Source organism: Lissotriton helveticus, chromosome 6, assembly GCF_964261635.1.
Source record: "Lissotriton helveticus chromosome 6, aLisHel1.1, whole genome shotgun sequence".
Lineage (NCBI taxonomy): Eukaryota > Metazoa > Chordata > Amphibia > Caudata > Salamandridae > Lissotriton > Lissotriton helveticus.
In genome coordinates, this window is record NC_136067.1 from 517,905,578 (window position 1) to 517,928,762 (window position 23,185).

Consider the following 23,185-nt stretch of genomic DNA (forward strand, 5'->3'; position numbering starts at 1 on the left):
TGTTCATATTATACATGGCATGTTATCTCCCAAAACTGAAGATATTGCTCAGTAATATTTCACCTGTTTGACTTTACAACAAAGTCTCTTGGTGTCTTAAGGAGTTAAGTGTGTCCATACCATGTCTTCAGATGTTTTGACTTAGGCGGTGGGTTGAATCACCATTAGTTTTCCTGATATATCATGTGTAACATCGCAGAAGGAGAGCTAAGCACCCCCCTGAACCCCAGTGTGACCAACGACACCCAACTTTGCTAGCTGCAGGAGACATGACTGTAGATGATGAAGATAAACGAAAGCAAACTACTAATGGTGTCACCTGACTGCAATGAGAATCTGCTCTAAAAACAGGGCATTCTAATTTCAAACCTAAATGTTTGTGTTGCAGAGTTTTGACTTTATTCACATCCTCGTACATTCACACATGGGGTTGCTCTGCTCGCAGACCCAGTACTTCTAAGACTATTGGTGGTGCTTGATTCCCACCATACGCCACCCTTCTGTAAGGAATTAAAGGAACACTCATGGGTGCCTTTAGTGGCCATCTGGCTGAAGAGGCCATCTTGGAACACTCACCATGGACTCCTGCAGCAAGTCTTCTAGTTTATGGAGGCTGCTGGATCTGTCACAGCTGTACTTGCGAAGCACAGCATCCTTCAGGTTCTTTAAATAATCCATTGCTTCTTTGGCATCGTTGAAAAACTGGGGCAAAACAAGAAAGGCCACTGTTAAAACAACTAACATTAAATGTTATGCCGGGAGCTCTACACATCTGTATATGTTAGTATCTAACATCTACAGTATACATATACAATAATATACAATAATATTAATTTGGAGCATTCTAACATCACATTCTCGATATCTATGACTTTCACACCAGACTGCACTGCCACTCCCAGGTATCAGCTGGGTTTTTCAACAGAAGGTAGCATGGGTTTGTCAAAGAGAAATGTGAATGTGAATTGGGAGTCATGCACCACTGAACTCGTTCCCCTCCCCACTGCTGGCTTTGTTGCTGCTGCACCTGCAATAGACATTGCACCTGTCCCTTGAAAGGTGCATGTCAACATGCATTGTACCTGTCCATAGAAGGCTGCATGTAAACACACATTGCACCTATCCATGGAATGGTCCAGGTCAACACGCAGTGCACCTGTCCATAGAATGGTGCATGTCAACATGCAATGCACCTGTCCATAGAATGGTGCATGTCAACATGCATTGGGCACGTCCATAGAATGTTGCATGTCAACACGGACTACAACCACCCATGGAAATTGTGCATGTCAACATGTCAACATGCACTACACATGTCCTTCAATCCGCAATCGGCGATGCAGTGCGCACAATGTAATTCGTTTTATTAGTTATTTATTTATTTACTTAACTCTGTTCGGCCGTATGCTGAAGTTTACTACCCCTCATCCTGCCCCTCCCCTGCCCCACTGCCCGCAGCACACCCTCGAGGAGCCGCCACGGCACACGCCTGCCATTAGTAAGCTCTTATGGAATTCTGGGCTTTGTACAATTAGTTGCAGGCCAACTATTTGTATGCATGGCTGGGACAATGTGCACTTAAGAGTATGAGCAGAAAGGTAGGTTTTGATTTCTTTGACTTACTGGTCAGCTTCCAAGGGGACCAAGATACTGCAGCACTGAACTGCTAGCATGCAAGGAAATATTCTAGTATGCTGGAGGATGAGGAGCTGCTTTCTGATCTAGTTTGATAAACCCACAAGGCCTAAAATGCAGGCTTAAAAGTTTCCTCAGATAAAGCCTGCTCCACAGGCATCTACATTGTCACTGCTTTCTATACGCTGCAATCCATGGTAGCTGCTTCTAGCGGTCAGCCCCATCCACGCCTCCCCTGAGTCAGAGTACTGGATCTTTGGCAAGGGGGGACAGATTCAACAGGCAAGAGGTGCAGGTAAGAAGAACAAGGACTATAATGAACACAAGTTCAATGGTAATTTTTCTCTGCAGTGCAGGTACAACCCTGCACATGCACTAGATGTGCTCTACATCTCAGTGAAGGAGCCCCAGGACCAGACCTGTTATGGTGGGAATGTAGGACCATAGGTGGTTTGGGTGAAATGTGTCACTTAAGGATACTGTCCTAATAATCATGCTTTCAGTCATGAAGAAATGTGGATACTAACCTGAGTCTGATGTCGCAATACATACGGAGAGGTGCATACTGCCTGGACTAGCTATAATGCAAGAAGTGGCAGTGGATACTGGCTTAGGGATGCAATGCTGCTTAACCATTTGTGGAAGTAAACTGTTATGGTGTTTTAAATAGTGGGCAATACTGGCCTGGCTATTGTGCTTCACAATCTGCCACAATACTGGCCAGCGTTGGTGCTTTATATTCTAGGACAACATGTGAGCTGCCCTTCCTGAGCCTCACTATGGTATTTTACCTGCTCGAATACTGCAAAAACATGCCTGTCTGCAGTGCTTTACATACTGGGGATATATGGATCCAGCTGTTTTACTTTACATTCTGAGGCAATACTGTGCTAACAAATGTCCTTTAAATATTGTCATATTGGCCTTTAGCTCTGCCTTTTACGTCTTTGGAAAATACAGCCCTGACTATTATACATATTACATAGAGAGACTCTGTGAAATTTGCTCTAGCTATGGGGCGTTGTGTACAGAAGCTGGACAAAAGTGGTCTTGCTATTGTTTTTTACATACTGGGGCCTCACTGGCTCATCTCTACTCTACTCAACATTACGTGCTGAACATGGATAGGTTATGGGCCAGTAGGACTTCAGATCCTACCGTTGTGCATTCTCCTGTCATCTACTGTTGGGCACAGACATTGCAACTTGGTTTTCTTTCAAGAAGAAATTTAGGCTTCTTGGTGAATCGTGAAACTTCCCCCAAACCCACAACCGACTAGAACATAAACTCCACTTTGGAATACGTTTGTTGCTTTATATACTAGGAAAGTAGTGGGCTGGTATTGCGCTTTACATACTGAAACACTGTAAAATATGATCTGTCTATGGTGCTTTACACACACAGAGATGCTGTCAAACCAGTTCTGATTGGAGTGCTTTACATATTGGGCACTATTAAAAATCACCTGGCTATGGTGCTTTATATAAAGAGGCATTGGGAAAACTAGCCTCTCTGTGGTGCTTTATATGCTGGGGAAATAAATCTAACTATATTGCTCTGAATGTTAGGACTATATTGGCCTGGCTTTGTGCTTGACATACCGAGGCACTATGAAAATTGTTGTGGTCATGGTGCTTTACATACGTGTGTATTGTCAAAACTGGACTGGCTATGGTGCTTTACATACTTGTGCACTGTGAAAACTGGTGTAGCTAAAGAGAATTACATACAGGGGTGCTGTCAAAACTGGTTTGGCTATGGTGCCTTATATAAAAGGGTACTGTAAGAAATAGTATGGCTGTGGTGCTTGGCACAGTGGAGTAACATTGGTCTTGCAATAGGGTTTGGAACTGTTCATATTAAGGCTTTAAAATATTTCATTAGGTCCCCTCCAGAATTGCCTGTAAATTCCACCAATATATCTGATGAACTGTATTGTAAGATGCGCAAAGTTGTCACCATTTTTCCACAATTGTCTTAGGTAAGGAAATAATCTATCTTCACACTCAGTAAAATTTCACGCTGTTATTAAGGATTTTTGTTTTGTTTTGTATTCTAATCCATCCCTGACCATGACGCAAACTGTAAACCCTTCTAGTTAGAGATGTACTTTTCAGTTGTAGTCTCTAGCCAGTTTTTGATGGAATTATTAAATAATACAAATACCTCAAAATATTCTGAATTTTCGCGTAAGTGCTGCTCCACACAGTGACACAGCTGCAGGATCCAGCTCCACTGGGTCTGCATGGCAGCTCTGTAGGCCTGGTTCGGAAAGAAATGAAAACACATCTTATACTCAGCAAGTCAGAAAGTCTACTGTTAGCTTGTTTACAGTAAAATTGCCTTCCATCTCACATGAACAGCCAGAATTATGCTTACGAAGTCACATACTAACTAATTTGTTTTTTTCTGAATTTTAAACTTTGTGTACATAAGGAAACGGGAACATGGTTCACGTCTAATAGAAGGTTCTAGTGGGCTTATCTGGTTCAATCCCAGACACACTGCTCCATAACCTACAGGTCTACACTAAAGTGTCAGGCTTCTCAAAGACTTAAAAACATACAATGGTTTGGGCTTGGCACAAACATCCATCAATAGAGGAATCAGTCGCATTCTTAGTAGACCCTTGCAAATATTATCTTCTAAAGCACACCTGACCCCAATCATGACAGTCATTTTTTTTTAGCTCAGAATCAGTTTTTCTTTGAAAGGTGCACACAGTGAATGGTTCAGCCAGCAGCATGCGAAATCTTGTTGAGAATGAGATCCGAAATGCCTGCCAAAAACAAAGCTTTTGTGTGCCTTGATAAATACAATAAACAATAGCTACCACAAGGGTTGAAACCTTGCTTACAAAAAATGCAGACCATTTGTTTATTTTTTGCTATTCTGGAAAAGCCAAGAGCTGGCAGGTCAAAACACATTTGCGCAGAATTTTTTGTAAAATGACAATTATCTCTCTGTTTGCTCTAATAAACATTTAGAAGTAATTTACATAGCTTTCAACACTTTTTTAAACTATTTTTAATGTGCTTGCTGTTTAAGGTATGCAAATGGAAAAATACTGTCTTTCACTGCTTTTCCTGCATTAGCATCCTGGGAGCTCTGTCGGCCAATGGGAGCAATTCGCCCTAGTAAGAGCATACTTTACAACATAAAGCAAACAGAAGTGGCCAGGTAGCTAAGTGCGTTACATGTGGCTCACATGCATGTCACTGGTTGAATGAAAGTAATAATGGAACTGATTCTCAACAAAATATCTGACATTACCAGGGCTTATGTCTACGTTTGGAGTACATTTCTGTACATTACCGCCCCGGCTTACCCTAGCCGTGCCTTGGCTCAGCCACGTTATTTCAACCACTCTTCTGCAGATAACAGCAGTGAGTGCAAAGATGCAGAACAATATCACCAACAGTGGCAAAGTTAGAGCTCCAATGGTCCTAATGCAAACAAGGAGAACAACCCACAGCCCTTCCCCCAGTTTTACAATAAAGCCAAACAAAACTGGGCATATGCTAGACCCCAGCACACTTGGCTCCAGTGCCAATGCCCCGACTGCACCATTGACAGCCACGCACCTGGTCACCGAGTCACGAATTTGTTAACATTCATCTGGGCAGCGAGGCAGTGCATTTTTAAGGACTTGGCAAGCAAGTCATTTATTTACAAAACAATCGATGCCACCAGTGTTGGATTGTGATGAAAGTGCATCACGCCTGTGGTGGACAGATCTCAGACTAAGCAAAGTAGCTCCAGTCTACTCATTCTCTGGGTCCATTGCCCAGACTCGCATAACAGATGACAGGATTACCGCCCATCCTTGCATTCATGACTGCGGCTTGACAGTGTATTCTTAACTTACCTCAATAGTCAGTCTGGCAGGGTGGTTCTCCACCAGCAGCTGCTCCGCCATATCCTGCACCGCCCGCATGGACTCTTCCTTGTGATCCAGCTCCCTCATGAGCGCCTGCGGACAGAGACAAGGGGATTACTCCATCACTTCTCACTTATGACATCAGCTCTGTGGTTTGGCTTTGGAATCAAAGAAGGAATCTGATAAGTCCAGGCTCGGTGGATCTGGGTGGGTTACTAGCAATCCTGTGGTTTTCAGGTTAGTACTCCCAAACTATAAACACAGAACACTGCCTGGATCAGACAATTTGAAAAAATGCATTACATTTAGATACCTGAGCGAGGACTGGGCTGAAGTCTTTCGTAAAATGACTTAGCAGAAATCCACGTTGCTTCATTCAACCCTCACTTAAGAATTACCACAAGGAACAGCAGCGCAGACCATAGTGACAGCTTGGTATTTGAGTCTATGCCCTATTGAGCACACACTACGCGAACTGCATTGTATTTTTTGTCATGCTGCACCAGTAGCATGACTAGTGTGTCATGGGCCCTAGTGCAAGGAAGAGAATGTGGCCCAAGGCTGCTGTTTGAACTATCAAATCCAGAAATAATCAGGATTGAATGGGCCCCTCAAGCCTCAGGGCCTCGGTGCCACTGCACCTGCTGCACCAATGGAAGCTACACCCCTGTGCTTCACTTTCTACCTGGATACCACTATAATGACTGGATGGGGTAATAAAAGCTAAACTAAAAAAAAAAAATTGTCTAGGCCACTCTTACGGTATGTCCTTAAAGCTCTCACTAAAATGTGTATATTACACTCCACTTTTCATGGGGCTTGACCTCATGCTGTATTTTGAATAATGTTTCAAATTATACATAAGATTTAAGATCCCCTGTTCATGGTGTTTCAGATCAGTACTCCTTTGCCTGTAAGCTTGCATAGTATCTAGAGTGCATAATAATGCCATATATTATACTGAGTTCAAGCTTACCATGTGCTCTTGTATACTTATGTATGTAATGATATAATGCATTAGATGGTGTTCGAGCACACTCTACACTTCACTGGGGGTTTGATATTACCCTGCATCTTACACGTTGTTTGAGTTCTCACTGCGCATTACTTGATGTGCGAGCTAACTCTGCACTTAGCAAGGTGTTTGGGTTCACAGGGTACTTGCTATACAAGCTTATATTGTACTTTTTTTTTTTGCAGAGTTTTATATAGCGCTAACTGAATCATGTATCAGAGCACTTTACATAGCACCAGTTACGTTACATGAGGACACACATTCATTTTTGTTAGGCACGGGGAGATTAAGTGATGTACCCAGAATCACAGGATGTTTGGCGTCGTTACCAAAACTCGAACCCAGATCCCCAGGTCCGAGGTCGAGCGCCTTAGCCGTTAGGCCAACTCCTCTATACATTTAAAAGGTAAAAGAACCGTGCCAGCAAAGTAGTCCCTTGTGGGCGTGTCTGAGATGTGCTATGGGCGTGGGCTGGTGGCGTGACTAACGCTGGGGGCGTGTGGTACGGCCATCACATTGTGGGCTGTGGGCATGTGCTGGGGGGGGAAACAACCTTTAAAACGCAACTATTGCAACGCACTACCATTACAACGAAATTTTTACAACGCAAAAACCATTACAACGCATGTATTTACAACGCATGTTTTTACAACGCAGGTACCTTTACAAAGCATACCATTACAACGTAAGTATTGATAAGTATATAATTATATTTTAAATTTTATAAGTTTGGGTTTTTTTAAGGGGTATTTTTAGGGTTCAGGGTCAGTTTTCAGTTTTTGGGTAAAAGGGTATTTTTAGTGTTCAGGGTCAGTTTTCAGTTTTTGGGTAAAGGGGTATTTTTAGGGTTCAGGGTCAGTTTTCAGTTTTTGGGTAAAGGGGTATTTTTAGGGTTCAGGGTCAGTTTTCAGTTTTTGGGTAAAGGGGTATTTTTAGGGTTCAGGGTCAGTTTTCAGTTTTTGGGTAACGGGGTATTTTTAGGGTTCAGAGTCAGTTTTCAGTTTTTGGGTAAAGGGGCATTTTTAGGGTTCAGGGTCAGTTTTCAGTTTTTGGGTAAAGGGGTATTTTTAGGGTTCAGGGTCAGTTTTCAGTTTTTGGGTAAAGGGGTATTTTTAGGGTTCAGAGTCAGTTTTCAGTTTTTGGGTAAGGGGGTATTTTTAGGGTTAAGGGTCAGTTTTTAGTTTTTGGGTAAAGGGGTATTTTTAGGGTTCAGGGTCAGTTTTTAGTTTTTGGGTAAAGGGGTATTTTTAGGGTTCAGGGTCAGTTTTGGGTTTTTGGTATTTTTAGGGTTCAGGGTCAATTTTCAGTTTTTGGGAAAAGGGGTATTTTTAGGGTACAGGGTCAGTTTTGGGGTTTTGGTATTTTTAGGGTTCAAGGTCAATTTTCAGTTTTTGGGAAAAGGGGTATTTTTAGGGTACAGGGTCAGTTTTGGGTTTTTGGGTAAAGGGGTATTTTTAGGGTTCAGGGTCAGTTTTCAATTTTTGGGTAAAGGGGTATTTTTAGGGTTCAGGGTCAGTTTGGGGTTTTTGGGTAAAGGGGTATTTTTAGGGTTCAGGGTCAGTTTTGGGTTTTTGGGGTACATGGGAATTTATAGGGTTCAGGGTCAGTTTTGGGTTTTTGGGTAAAGGGGTATTTTTAGGGTTCAGGGTCAGTTTTTGGTTTTTGGGGTACATGGGAATTTATAGGGTTCAGGGTCAGTTTTGGGTTTTTGGGGTACAGGGGTACAGAGTAAGAATAAAATAAAATTAAATTTAAATGAAATGAAATTAAATGAAATTAAATTACATTAAATTACATTATATTATTTTCAATTATTTTAAATTAAATAAATTAATATATACTTACCAATACTTACGTTGTAATGGTATGCGTTGTAAAGGTACTTGCGTTGTAAAAACATGCGTTGTAAATACATGCGTTGTAATGGTTTTTGCGTTGTAAAAATTTCGTTGTAATGGTATGCGTTGTAAAAGTATGAGTTGTAACGTCATACATCCGCTGGGGGGCGTGACAAACGCTGGGGGCCTGTGTCCGCCCTTCATGCCATGTGAGTCGTACATACAAGCACCAATTACGTTGCTGCGCAGCATCAAAGGGCACGCTGGGGGTGTGAGAAACGCTGGGGGTGTGTGTCCGACCTTCATGCCATGTGAATGCAATTGCGCCGCATCAAGGGGCACGCTGGGGGTGTGAGAAACGCTGGGGGCGTGTGTTACGTTCCGCCCTTCAGTCCATGTGGGTCGTACATTAATCAGAAGATCGTCTGCTGTGGCCGTGTGCTGGGGGTGTGACTAACGCGTTCACCTGGAGGCCTGGTAAGTAACGTTACTGCAACTCTCCTGCGCGCTGTTACTGAACTTTATATAGTGTTCAAGTTCTGCAATTTAAGTAGCATTTAAGCTCATTCTACAGTTTACAGGCACCGCAGTGTATGGTGATTGTAGAGCGCTTTTCTACCCTCACAAGGCTTGAGGCATGTGGATTGAGCTCTCACTGCACTTCATATGCTGTTCAAGTTCACATTGTATTATGTACTTTGCATAAGCTCACAGTGTATATCACACAGTGTCATGGTCAAGCTTTTCTTCACATCAGGCTTAATATCATGTTGCTCTTTATATGGTGCTTAAATTTACATTGTATGTTGTATGCGGTTTGAGATCAATCAATTAGTCATGTGGTGATGGATCTCACACTGACTGTCACATAGTGTGTGAGAAAGCTCTATACAATAGAGTGCAGGGGCCCACACCATACTTCACATAGTGTTTCAGACCCCATAATTTAAGGTGTTCGTGCTCCACCTGCACTTCACTTACTCTCTATGATTGTTACATATGCAGTGTTCACCACAGACATTGAGTCTTAGGTGGGGGTGTTCTCTGCATAATAAATGGGCATGCACAACTGACCTGAATGTCCGATTGCCTGTGAAACTGATATTGTGACTTTTATTTTGGCCCTGGCATCATGCTGATCTAGCATGTGTACACAGGCCTAGGCCCATCCATCTGAGTGGTCCAGATCCTGTTCTATGACCAAGAGGGTGCACAAAGTGAGCTGTCACCACCTCTTTATGTGATACACCCAGAGCATTGGACAGTAGTCAAATGCCCTGGGTGTATCACATACAGAGGTGGTGACAGTGTAAAGTGCATTGTTAATTTTACAGTGACCAGACGTTTTTCCAGGGTCAGTGAGAGGTGGTCTACTGATATCTCATGTATAAAGCCCCACTGCTAGGTGAAACCCAGAGCCTTGCACTGACATCCCTGTGGGTGTTGAGTGTGTATATGTACAGTGAATGTGAAGCCCATATACAGTAGTAGGTGTTTTGTATAAGTCTGAGTACTGGAGCCAGTAGAATCCATTGTGGATGCCACTGTTTTTGCATGGCACAAGAGGGAGATTGGGGCGGGGGGCTTCCCCAGAGAGTGGTAGTGTATTGCCAGCTTTCCTGTGGCTAAAGGGTGGCGACCCAGGCACTGACCTGAAGAAGGATGGAGATAGGGCTTTCCAAAGAAATTCAGAGAGGGCCTTGTTGCCAAAGGGCTTCAGATTAGTTCTTCTTGAGCACTGCCATTTGGTACATGGTAGGGGTGAGGATGAGATTTCAGTTTCTGTTGTTGAAAGTAAGGAAGTTTCTAGGCAGGGTCTTCACTTTTTGCTGCCTTTTTTACTTTTACAGGAAGACAGATGACAGCAAGGTGCAGAGAACTCACTTCACTGTGCCACTCTTTTGGATATCCCTGCTTGGAGTTAGCTCCATTGTTATCTGCTGTAGGAGCCATCACTTTGAACAAAGGCAGGGCCTGAAAATGACATTTAGAAGAGAACTGATCCAAATTGGTATGAAGACTTAAACAGAGTAACCACATCCCATAACTTGAAAATGTGTATAAAAGTGGACTCCAACCCCCTCCACTTCATTCCAATCCCATGTTCTTCTTGTCCAAGGATGGGAGTGCTTCAGAGAGTACTTAATAAGCTGCTTTGCAATCAGGGCTCGTGTCTACCGAACAGCCAGCCTCCCAGACGTGAGGGGATATCCCCTTAAGACTGCATTTTCTGCTGGAGATGCTAAAGTGTCCCCAGCTGCAGCCTCTCTGCACAGTTCCCATGTGAGCTACATTAAGACTTTCCAGTGTCAAATACCACTGTGTCGTCTGGCAATCCACTCAGGGCTCAAAAGACTGATTCTGCCACGGCCGACAATGCAGAGAGTGATGCTGCATCACTTCCAAAGAAGGAAGACCTTATCGGCCAGGAGGCTTCAACTGCCGAAGACACATAACCACGGATAACTTGACCTGAAGGCTGCCACTGTGAAGCTATGATTCTGTCTGCACCAGCTACGGTGACCACCGCAGCTGAAGACGAGTGTTGCTACACAGACCTGTTTTACCGACTTCAGCCAATGAACACTGCCCCAAAATCAGTATGCAACCATGCCCCCCACAGGAGAAGAGCTACCTCCGCGAGGGCAGCAGGGCGAACCACATTCACTACAACACTACAAATGCATTGATAACCAGCAAGAAAAGGAACAGCTTGACATGCACCTAGGATCAGAGACTAGCATGCATAGATGCGTCTGCTGATTATGCTTGAGTCTTCTGCTAGTGGTGTAAAAGACTATGAATTGGCTTTGAATATTTAACCAGTGAGATTATTTTGACATCATCTGGACCTGTGCCTGATCATTTCCTAAGCCCTTTGTGTGTTGCAGGGCTGTAACCATGGGATCCCAACCACATCAGGGATAGAAGGGGGTATAGGGCCTTACTGCTAAATATGAATTAGATTAAAACCCTGCATCATGGTCCCATTGAATTGTACAGTATTCAGTTTTGCTTTGAAATTACAATACTTTCTTTTATATAAAAGATAAGCACTGGGCTGGACAACTCATTATTTTGTCTATCGGTTGGCTATTGAGTTCTGAGCTCTTGCCTCCACATTACCTACCTGATAAGCTTGTGACTGTTCGCCCTCGCTATCATGAGTCAAGTTTAGAAAGTGTTCAAAAGAGATTGAGGGAGCGACTAAGTTCAACCATGAAATCAAGAGGTTCACAGATGTGTTGGAGTATCAAGTTTAGAAAGTGATGCATTTGTCCCAGTTTACAGAGCCCTAGAGAACGGACGCACGATACCAGTGTATATCACCTTAAAAACCACAACTGGCGCCCAGTAGTTCCTGCCTGCACTGTGACCCGCACAATGAGGTCTGACAGTCTTCACTTCACAATTCATTTAGCACACAACATTCAGGTTCATGCTGTACGCACCGCATGGTATTCTTTTTTTCTGGTCAAATTTGGTATACGTTCACTCCAATCATATGCAACTTCCTCTTCTTCTTTTTCGTTCAGCCAGATGAGCTCCCTCGTGGCGCGGGACACCACATTATGAAGTGTGTCAAGATGCCGTGCCCGACTCCTGGATGAATGCTTGGGGAGTGAGAAGCATACAGTATAAGTACTAAAGATATGGTCTCTACAAACTGAAAATAATATCTGAGAAGTAAGTTAGGCATTTAGTGATCTTACCAGGAGCTTGGAATAATGGCCCTCCAGTTTGTGCAGCTTCTCGGAGTAATGGGGTTTATATGAACCAGTCATCTGGAGCTGTTCCAGAGAGAAAGAGGTAAAGGTTATGTACTTCTGTCAAATGATAGCTTGTTTAGTACATTAAAGTTCTTACAAAAAAGCTACAGTATCCAGACACGAAGATATGTTTGTCTATATTACCCATGTCTGAAAATTGTCAACTACACTTACTTGCTTAGATACTATTCTATTTTTAGCAATGCGCACTATGCCCTAGAGAATTCTGTGTATGTTGCAGTTGATATCATCCAGGGATGTCTTTCTATTGCTCTTCATAGTTCAGGATACACATGAAAGAATCAGAAATGTTAACAACATTAGAAGAGAACATTCAAATGCAGTTGAATGGGTACTGTTGTTCTGACGGGGGCATAAAGCTGTTTTTTTTTATTTTCACAGTACCGGGAGTGGAAGTACGGGAAATTACTGGAAGATTGATAGTGCTTCTGCTAAGATGCTGGTAGAATAGGACATTGCTGATGATTATTAAAGAAATACACGTTTTGACATTGACAACTGGTCTCACTCTTGCAGTGAGACCAATTGGTATTGCCAATGCTTCTTTAAAGTAGACTTCAAGAAGGTTGATGTTTTATCTTTTACATTTCTACTGCAATTTTTCTAGTGGCCACTAGGTGTCACTTATTGGCAGCAATTAATGTAGCTCTGAATGCAATGCAGCGTTTGAGCAAGTCAAATGGCAAATCTATACACAGCAAAATTAGCAAGCATTTACAATGCAATGGTTTCGCCTTTGGAAAAGTTAGAGCTATTGGCATTGTAAATGACAAAGTTTGTATTTATGTGTTGGTTTTGAAAACAGATAAATAAATGGCATTGTAATTTACATTGCCATTAGCCTCTGCAGTCACTCTGCAGTCCCTAGCATCCCATAGCACTCCCTAGTCACTCTGCACTCCCTAGCACTCCCTAGTCACTCTGCACTCCCTAGCACTCCCTAGCACTCCCTAGTCACTCTGAACTCCCTAGCACTCTGCACTCCCTAGCACTCTGCCCTCTGCACTCCCTAGCATTCCCTAGTCACTCTGCACTCCCTAGTCACTCTGCACTCCCTAGTCACTCTGCACTCCCTAGCACTCCGTTGCACTCTGCACTCCCTTGCACTCTGCACTCCCTTGCACTCTGCGCTCCCTAGCACTCCCTAGCAGTCCCTAGTCACTTTGCACTCCCTTGCACTCTGCACTCCCTAGCACTCCCTAGCACTCCGTAGTCACTCTGCACTCCCTAGCACTCCCTAGTCACTCTGCACTCCCTCGCACTCCCTAGTCACTCTGCACTCCCTAGCACTCCCTAGCATTCTGCAGTCACTCTGCACTCCCTAGCACTCCCTAGCAGTCACTCTGCAGTCACTCTGCAGTCCCTAGCACTCCCTAGCACTCTGCAGTCTCTCTGCACTCCCTAGCACTCCCTAGCACTCTGCAGTCACTCTCCACTCCCTAGCACTCCCTAGTCACTCTCCACTCCCTAGCACTCCCTAGTCACTCTGCACTCCCTAGCACTCCCTAGTCACTCTGCACTCCCTAGTCACTCTGCACTCCCTAGTCACTCCCTAGCACTCCCTAGCACTCTGCACGCTGAGTATGTGTGTGTAGTCCCGCCCCTCTGTTCCATTGGCTAACTCCACGGTTGTGTCGCGGCGGGTGGCAGTGCACCCCATGCTGGCCGTGTCCCGGGGTAACAGTGGTCTGTGACAGTGGGCGCCATGCCTCCCGTGTCACAGCGGCAGGTGACAGTGCTTGCTATGTCGGCCGTGTCAAAGGGGTGACAGTGGTCGCCATGCTGGCCGTTGCACAGCTGGTGACAGTGGTCGCCATGCTGGCCGTTGCACAGCTGGTGACAGTGGTCGCCATGCAGGACGTTGCACAGCTGGTGACAGTGGTCGCCGTGCGGCTGTATCACAGCGGCGGGTGACAGTGCTCACCATGTCGGCCGTGTCACAGCTGGGGACAGTGGTCGCCATGCCGGCAATTGCACAGCTGGTGACAGTGGTCGCCATACTGTCCGTGTCACAGGGTTGACAGTGGCCGCCATGCTGGCCGTTGGACAGCTGGTTTCAGTGGTTGCTATGCTGGCCGTGTCACAGCGGGTGACAGTGGTCGCCATGCTGGCCGTTGCACAGCTGGTTTCAGTGGTTGCTATGCTGGCCGTTGCACAGCGTGTGACAGTGGTCGCCGTGCTGGCCGTTGCACAGCGGGTGACAGTGGTCGCCATGCCGTCCGTGTCACAGGGGTGACAGTGGTCGCCATGACGGCCATGTCACAGCTGATGACAGTGGTCGCAATGCCGGCTGTGTCACGGGGTGACAGTGGTCCGTGACAGTGGGCGCCATGCCTCCCGTGTCACAGCTGGTGACAGTGGTCGCCATGCTGGCCGTTGCACAGCTGGTTTCAGTGGTTGCTATGCTGGCCGTTGCACAGCGGGTGACAGTGGTCGCCGTGCTGGCCGTTGCACAGCGGGTGACAGTGGTCGCCATGCTGTCCGTGTCACAGGGGTAACAGTGGTCGCCATGATGGCCGTGTCACAGCTGATGACAGTGGTCGCAATGCCGGCTGTGTCACGGGGTGACAGTGGTCCGTGACAGTGGGCGCCATGCCTCCCGTGTCACAGCTGGTGACAGTGGGCGCCATGCCTCCCGTGTCAAAGCTGGTGACAGTGGGAGCCATGCCAACCGTGTCACACCTTGCGTACCCCGTTCTTCTGTTTCTGGATGTTTACTGTTTTTGGCCGAGATTGTAAACAGATCCGACACTCGCTAAAGAAAGCTCTTTAGCGGATCAGCCTGTGTAATGAATTACCGCCAAAAAGCAGGTTTTGTGACATTAAAACAACAAAAAACGGAGCAGGATTTTCAAGGAATTCAGGCCCTAGACAAGGAGAAGAAGAGATAAGCTGTGCAAACAGGCAGGCCCCTTTAAAGTGCCCAAGAGCAAACATGCTGGGGGTATTGTGAAGACACAAAGCACACAGGAAGGCCGGCTCCTGCCTGAGCCCGGCTGCCATTAGTCACCGCGGGGGCCAGTGCTCGGAGCTTGGGGCCCCCCCTGACAATGGCTTCTGCAGCTGAGGTCAGCCCCCGGCCCCCTGTTTGTTCACCAGGGCAGGCCGAGCCACAGGGAGGCTCATTTAACGCGTCCCCCCCAGGGTGGGACACAAAGGCCCGAGATTGGAGGGGAGGGGGTGTGTGCAGGGCGTGGGGGGCGGTGTGGGGTGGGGGGCACTCACCTGGTTCTGCTGCTCTCTGACAATGTACTGGGGTCACCGTCTCAAAAGACGGGGTGAGGGCGGCGGCCCTGCCTGGGTGGCATACTTAGGCATACTTATAGTTCCCCTCTAGCGCTTGTTAACACAGTATGTTTTTCCCAGGCACTATAAATAGCTGATAATGTTTCTCTCCTTTTTAATGACACTCTGGTTGCAAAAGCTTAATAAATGGAAACCTGGGGCGAGAAACACGGCCCTTTTATCAGTTATTTATAGTGCCTGGAAAAAATACTGAGGTTGCAAGCGCTATAGTAACACAATTTATGTTTAGAATACTTAGTATACATTTTTTTTTATTACAATCTTTATTGTCTGTATTAGTTGTAATCCTGGCTCACGTCTATTGGCCTGACTGGGCAGAAGCATCAGAACACACGGTTTGTGAGGGGAAAGCTCAGGAGTGGATGGGCACGTGGGATCTCGGAGGGCTGGGGGCAGGGGGGAAAGGATTCCGATGGTAATCAAAGCCCTAGGGTTTCAATAGAAGCCACTCCAGTCCAGTCCTTACGACGAGAGATGAAGGCCTGGGAAGGAGAGAGGGGCAGATAAACAAAGAGGCCAAACAGTGAATGTGCATAAGATTGACAGGCACACGGACAGCGGGAGGGGGGACGGGCACACGGACAGCGGGAGGGGGGGCGGGAACGGGCTCACGGACAGCGGGAGGGGGGGCGGGAACGGGCCCACGGACAGCGGGAGGGGGGCGGGAACAGACAGCGGGACATCGCGCAACCCACCCCTGCAAAGGACACTTCCGAAATGGCGAAAACAAAGCTTAAAAAAAAAAAAACACGCCCACAGCCGCATGACGTGGGCAAAAGCCTAAAATTATCAGGAACGCCCACGAATCTGCTCCGGCATTGACGGACAGATCACTGTTCCAATGGCTAGCCTCCATTTATGGAGTTAGCCAATGGAACAGAGGGGCGGGACTACACACACATACTCTAGACAAAAGATTTTGCCTGCGCGAAACGCTGCTTGCGCAGCTTTCGACAGGCGAAACCTAAAAAGTTCCTGTGAGCGGGTCAAACACCAAAAGGAAGGAAGTCAACAATTAGGAGCTAGGCAACTGAGACTGGAATGAAGGCCATAAAATCAAGGATTGGCTCTGTGAAGCACTGTATACAATGCTGTTTTCCAAAGGAAAGTTGGAGCTGTCTTTAGTAAAACCGCAATTACAAAATGTTAAACTGATGAATAACTCACTTTATAACTTGGAAGGGAGAGTATGGTCTACCATGAAATGCCTTATAATAAGGCATTGATTCAAACTGGACTCCAGAAGAGATCTAGCCAGTAAAAGGTCTTCTTTGGCTATATTTGAACTCCCAGTCAATGTATGTAAAAAGTGAAAACCCACACTTTTTTTCTTAATCGGAGAAGCTGCACTGCACCAAAATATGATGTAAATTTGAACCACTTTTTGTGGGCCGAAATAAAGGTCCCAAACATTTTAAATGGATCTCCACAAAAATATGGGATTCTATGCAACCAATTAGTTTCAACTCTGCTTTCAGCCCACCTCTACACAGAAAAATGTCGTCTGAAATAGCTACACCTACCATGTATCAAACATTGTTCCCAAATTAAAGAAAGTGCTCTACCTCACTCATTTTGGCCTCCCTCAGGCTAGATTCAAATTCTTCAATTGCCTTGTGAACATTCTTGTGGTTATCCAGATGACTTTCCACACTCGGTAAGTCGGAGCCCCATTCCGCTCGATCAAGCTGCACCTTTCAGAATGAATGATAAACATGGTAAGGCCAAAGTCTTTGCACAGTAGACATAAAACAGAGAGGTAAAGCATGTGGTCTTCGCTCTGGGTGTTACCTGCATTTCATCCACCCAGATGAGCAGGTCTTGAAGAAAATTCATGTTTACTTCTTCCTCGGTCATATTCTGATCTGCCATGGCAGACTTCAAGGTGGGCTTGCGGATCTGCATGAGCTTCAGGTTTTGCAGTGCATTTGTATCCACCCCTGGCATGTAGTTCTGCATTAAACCGGGGGCGTAAGTAGGTGGGAAACCTTGATTTAAAGCTGGCGTCATTCTAGAGTTAACCCCATGTGAAAGGCCTGTTGTTAAGCTGGATGGAGCCAAGCTAGACAGAGTCTGAGGCAAGCCAGAGTTTAGGCTGGGGTTCAAATGTTGTGAGAATCCAGAGTTTAAACTTTGAGTTATTCCTGACATCATGTACTTGGTTTGCTCAGTTGTTAGGGAGCGCCCCGTGCTGTACAATGAGGAGCATTCATTCTTTAAGGCAATGAGGTCATCACGAAGCTTTGTAACCCTGTAAAGAAATAACAATTTACACAGCTGCAAACAATCAAAATATTCTAAAGCTGCAAACAGCAAAGAAACAGCTCAGCACTAGGGTGACTGGGAATACAGCTTGCGATATTGTGGTTGCACAGTATTTTAACCAGTACCTCTGGCCACCTCTCTGACATCCCCAGCAACAATGACGTATTTACTTATTTAATCCTTCCTTATATTAAAAAAAATGAACCTGTGCGCAAGAAAACAGACATTACACAGAGGGAGCAAAAGAGACGAATCACAGAAGGTGCGCCATGTGGCACCGACAGCTTACCGGGCAGTATGGTGGTTCTGTATTGAGGGGGCATATTTGACTGCCATAAAACTTTTTAAACTTGCAGTTTCTAACATTATGACTGTATACAGAAACATGCTAAAAAAAAAATAGTTCAACAATACTTTATAATGTTGTTAAATGCGTGCGACTAATTTTACAAATTAATGGCATTCATTAAAATAGCTCTCTTGGACACACTTAATAAATATTGTCATTATGAAACAAACATGCTTTTAAAAAAAATCATTAATTAAGTAACAATATGTCACTGCTAAGCAGCAGAGCCAAGCGCACATCTACTTTAAAATGTGGTGCAAACAATTGGAAAATAACATTGTTTCACCATTATGAGATTATGAATCCACCTCCCTGTGCACAATCTGTGTTCCGGTCCTGAATGTTTACATCATACGCATTCATCTGCCAATAAATAGCACATGGTTGTCTTTCACTTTTAAAAGACTGTGTCAGTATGTAAATCCAACAATTGTGGTGCCAACAATCTAGAGCTGTATACCACAGAGGGCATCATTTATGAGGGATTGGCATAGTCTTCTTGCTGCACTGCCCTACGCCAATGTGAAAGGGCAGGAATGAAATACGATGCATTCCTGTACTTTCCCGCTGCTCCGGCTCACAATTTGCTGCCTAGTGCCACTGAAGGCACCCTTGCACCACGGTGCATAAAAGCTTTATATTTTTAAGACAATAGTCTCAAATTTGTAGAAATTAGTCTTTGGAAGTAATAATGTGAGTGGGTGGCTAGGAGGCTTCCCATTTAAATATCACTTGCATTTAAAACAAGAACACTATTTGGAAACACTTATTGTGATGATGACACACGCTGCAAGCATGCTTTTCTACTCAGCTGGTTTAGTTTCTTTATTATTACTTTTCTTAACAAGATATGTGTTTACATTTCTGGCTCTGTGAAGGATCAGGTGTGATTTTACAGATTTGCAAGAGTTGGCAAGAGAAAGGTCTGGGCCAACCAGCCCAGCTAAAAACGAATGCCAGTGGAGAATTTGCCTGAAGAATATTATGAATTATTGTGCAGGAGCAGCTAAAAGAGATCAAAGCTGGTAGTGAGGCGCCAATACATACTACCTGTACAGTACTTTGCACAGTCGATATTGGCTCATGCTGTAAGCAGGTTACTGAAAATACGTACTCATCACTGTGCAATAAATAGCCTACAATATACGTATTGATAAAGGCCATTATACAAAAACTATGCAAAATATAGCTATTTCGTTAAAAGGCACACATCTAGTCTGCATTACCAACATTACATCACTAATCAGTTTCTAGGTATGCCATGCAGATGTGCTTTAATATGAGTGGTGGGAGCCAGACATGTTATCGAGAGGAAGGGGCACCATGCATAATAATTAGGGCTCCCGGTTTTATGGTATTTATTTTTTTAACATTTCCGTCTGTATTTATCCATATTTATTTTTTGGCCCTTTTATCTGTATCTATCCATATTTATTTTGTGTTTGGTGTATGAATGAAGTTGTAAAACTGTATATTTCCATATTTATTTAACTGATAGACACGCACTCAAACTTTGATGCCTGTTGTGATTTCGCTATTTAAGCTGCTAAATATTACGTAACAATACATTCACTAAATATTAACAGTATACCACACATGGATGTTGACATATTGCATTATTTATATAAATGTGATCCTGTTTTTTAATTTTCCATGCTGTCCATCTGCTTAGCAATTGGGCTACAATTCATGAGACTGCACAGTGAGTCACTTAAAAGAATCACAATGTTCTGTATTTATCCACTTTTAAAAATAAATGCAGACAAAATCCACAATGTTTTCTGTCTGTTTTATCTGTAAAAATCTGTAAAAACGGAAAACATGGAGCCTTAATAATAATATAAAATAAAGTACTTCCAGACATAATTAAGAGAAGCAGATGCGGGAGATCTCAGAGTCTCGTCACGTTTGTCAGAGATTTGTTTACTATGATGTGGCGTTGTTGGGGTGTCTTGTGCTGTTTCCGCACAATGCGTATACTTTTGCGCCCCAGCGCATCTCCAGGCCTGTTCCCCCTAGCTCCACCCCTCACGCACTCTCACTCCTCGTGGACACGTACCTTTGCACAATCGGATCCGCCTGGTAGTACTTCCCGTCCAGCAGCACCTGCACGTCGTTGAGCTGCTGGCGCAGGAGGCTCTCGCTCTCCAGGAGGTAGCCCGCGATCTCGGCCTCATGCTGGAGCTGCAGGCCTGACTCCAAACGTTTAGCATCCTGTGATTCAAAGTAACGCACACAGAGATTAAAACCAGGCCGCATTAGCACGTGCATTTATGAACAGAGGTTCTAAAAGTTAATGACCTCGTAAATGACGCAGCCTGCAGAACAGACAAAATGTCTTATCCCACAAGAACAGGAAGTATTTAGATTAAATTCCAGTAAAATGGGTTTGCTTATAAAAATGTAAGTGCGTCACAAATGTGATATGGCGACGAGGAATAGTAAATGGTCGCGCTCCTGTGCCCCCACGGCCCTCGAACCACACTTACTGAATGCAGGGCGTTCTGTGCAAGGATCAGTTTATCTTCACATCCCAGGCTGTCCCTTTGGATTCTGGTCGCTATCTGCTGCAGCATTTCCAATCTGAGTGGGAGATAAAAAAAGACATGTATAAATACAAAACAGATATTTCCAGTCACGTCACAGTTCCAAAACCTGCACAACTATTTTGTGGACGGTGCGTCAAGAAAGCAGCAGCGGGAGCAGCACTCCAAACCATGCACGAGATCACAAAGGTGCTACCTGGAGCCCGCTGGCAACGAGTTCCCGCCAAAGCTGATGCAGGAGTTGATCAGCTTGGGGCCGCAGTTGACCGAAAGTAGGTTCTCGCTGGAGCCGATGCTGGTGCGGGCGCTGGTGCGGGTGCTGCTGCTAAGCAACGAGTCGCTGCTGTGGTAGCCATAGCTGACGCTGTTCATTTTGATGCCCCTTGGAGCCTGCCGTCTTCAGCCATTGACACTGACAGACTGACGGACAGGACGCAATCCTTCAGAAAGCACAGCTCCGGGGAACGCCAAAAAAAGAAACTCCCTGCTGCTGGCTCTCTGAAGAGGTGGTGTGTCTTATTAAATGGGCTCCAACATGCACACGGCGAGCCCAGCAAAGCACATCAGCCAGCGTTCCAAAGGGCTTGGCCCGCAGCGATCTGCACTCCGGCTCAGGTTTGTTTTCATCCCTGCAAGCAGGGACTCATCCGCTTTAATTGGGCGTCGCTCAGAACCAAGCATTCCAAATATGAATCGAGCATTATTCATTCTCTAGCAAGCTCACGGTCGAAGACAGGTTCAGTGTCGTGCACATTTTTTTACATGGGCGCATCAGTCAAGCACTGAATGGGGGTTCTTCCGCGCTTTCTCTACAGAGCTGCGTGCCCTTCCACCACGCGCTGACCTACATGGAACCTTGCCTTCGAGTAACAAAGTGCTCGATAACAGTGACTACTTCAAAGTGTGTACTTGTGAAAAAAGGACAGAAAGCAGCCCAATAAATGCCCACGCCCAATACAGGTTCAATCATCTCATCTTACACCTACAAACCTAAAACGTGCGCGCGCCTCCTATATTCCGGTGTTAGTAGCATTTTCAATATTATATACAACGCTAGTTGTTGCTTATTTATCTTATGCAACTTACAACCATTGACAAAGCCATTAGTCCTGGCTTGCTGTAGGTGTAATGTTTCTTGTTGTGTTATATATCTGGATGAATGGACAGAAGCAGCAAAATACCAGTGGGGCAACACGCTATGCTAAACACAGATTTTTAGCGTGTTTTAAGCCACGCCCTGAATTACAGAGGCCACCCCCCATGAGCGACCCCCTCCGTTTTTTCATTCCACTTAAAGCCCTGCTTGTCCCTCTGAAATCAACTTTCAGTGGACGCATCTCAGGGCAGGGAGTAGGACTGAGAGAAAACAAGCAAGACTTTAAGAGGGGTAATAAAACGGGGGGCAGAGGGGGGGGGACTGTCAATGAGGCGTGGGCTCTGTAATTAATGGCATGACTTAAACTTGGCATTTAGTATAGTAAACCCACCGACTGGTGTTTTGCTGCCTCTTTCTGTTATTACATTCATATATATAATACAACAACTGACATTACACCTACAACAAGCCAGGGCTATTGGCTTTGTCAAGTGTTGTTGGCTGCAAAACATAAATAAGTAACCGCAATGACTTTGGTGTATCTAATTTTGAAAATGCATCAATTCTGAAATGTGAGACTGTAAAATAACTATAGTAAGTCTCATTGAAGGTACATCAAAGACCGGTGAGGGGTGCTACTGCTACTGATCAGGGCTTTAAGTGGGAAGAAAAATCTTGGGGGGTCTCTCAAAGGGGCGTGGTCTAAATAATTAAGGGTGTGGCTTCAAACACATAAATTAGAAATCTCTGCTTAGCATTAGGCCCCGCCCGAATGGTATTGAACTGCTTCTTTCTGTCTTTGCATCCAGATATTTATTACAAGCAGTGCTTTAAATGGGACAGTACTGTTCGGTACTGAGTACCAAACAACAAGAAAAATGCCAGTACTGATCCATTAATTAAAATAATTTAACCAAAGGGGCATAGACCACAAGACAATACACCCGGAAGCTCATTAATCGATTTTATTTCAATAGCACAAATGTTTTTTTTCAATAACTAACTCCTACAGGGAAGGAACACATAACTACATGTAATGGACAACCATAAAATATGGATACATTTAGACACAAGGACTAGTGGTAAATCCAATTACATTCACATACATTCCACGACACATTCAATATACCATAACCCACTCTCTCAATGACACATCAAACACACTCGACCTACTTGGTGCAAAACAAGGGAAAACAAATATGTCACCTAAGAAGCACCTTGGATGCCAAACAAAACTGTGGTTGACTTTCCCCCCCAAATTTTTTCTTATATGTACACCCTATACAATATTTCACACAGCTATACAACCAATGGAATATTTACAAGAAATGGGCATAACACAAACAAGCCTAATTTACAAAAACCACTGTTTGGCAAAATCTGTGGTCTACGCGTTTCAAATCCCTTTATTCTTGGGATTTTCCTCAGGACCAAAAACTATTCAGAAAAAAGCCGCAAGGTCTA

The 23,185-nt window shown here is 44.7% G+C and overlaps 1 protein-coding gene across 3 annotated transcripts in view; it reads right to left on the reverse strand.

The window, feature by feature from the left end:
* DST (dystonin) overlaps positions 1-23,185 on the reverse strand; it is a 1,569,532-nt gene that overhangs the window by 834,657 nt on the left and 711,690 nt on the right. For 2 of the 3 annotated variants that reach the window (XM_078647976.1, XM_078647975.1), the window contains exons 13-21: positions 20,569-20,662; positions 20,139-20,293; positions 17,257-17,716; positions 17,031-17,159; positions 12,082-12,159; positions 11,821-11,982; positions 5,504-5,608; positions 3,802-3,897; positions 577-702 (exon numbers count right to left, since the gene is read on the reverse strand). In XM_078647976.1, coding sequence (XP_078504102.1) covers positions 577-702; positions 3,802-3,897; positions 5,504-5,608; positions 11,821-11,982; positions 12,082-12,159; positions 17,031-17,159; positions 17,257-17,716; positions 20,139-20,293; positions 20,569-20,662 — 1,405 coding nt within the window. Of the gene's footprint in view, positions 1-576; positions 703-3,801; positions 3,898-5,503; positions 5,609-11,820; positions 11,983-12,081; positions 12,160-17,030; positions 17,160-17,256; positions 17,717-20,138; positions 20,294-20,568; positions 20,663-20,821; positions 21,065-23,185 lie in introns of those variants that run through there. The other variant, XM_078647974.1, reaches the window with a different exon arrangement.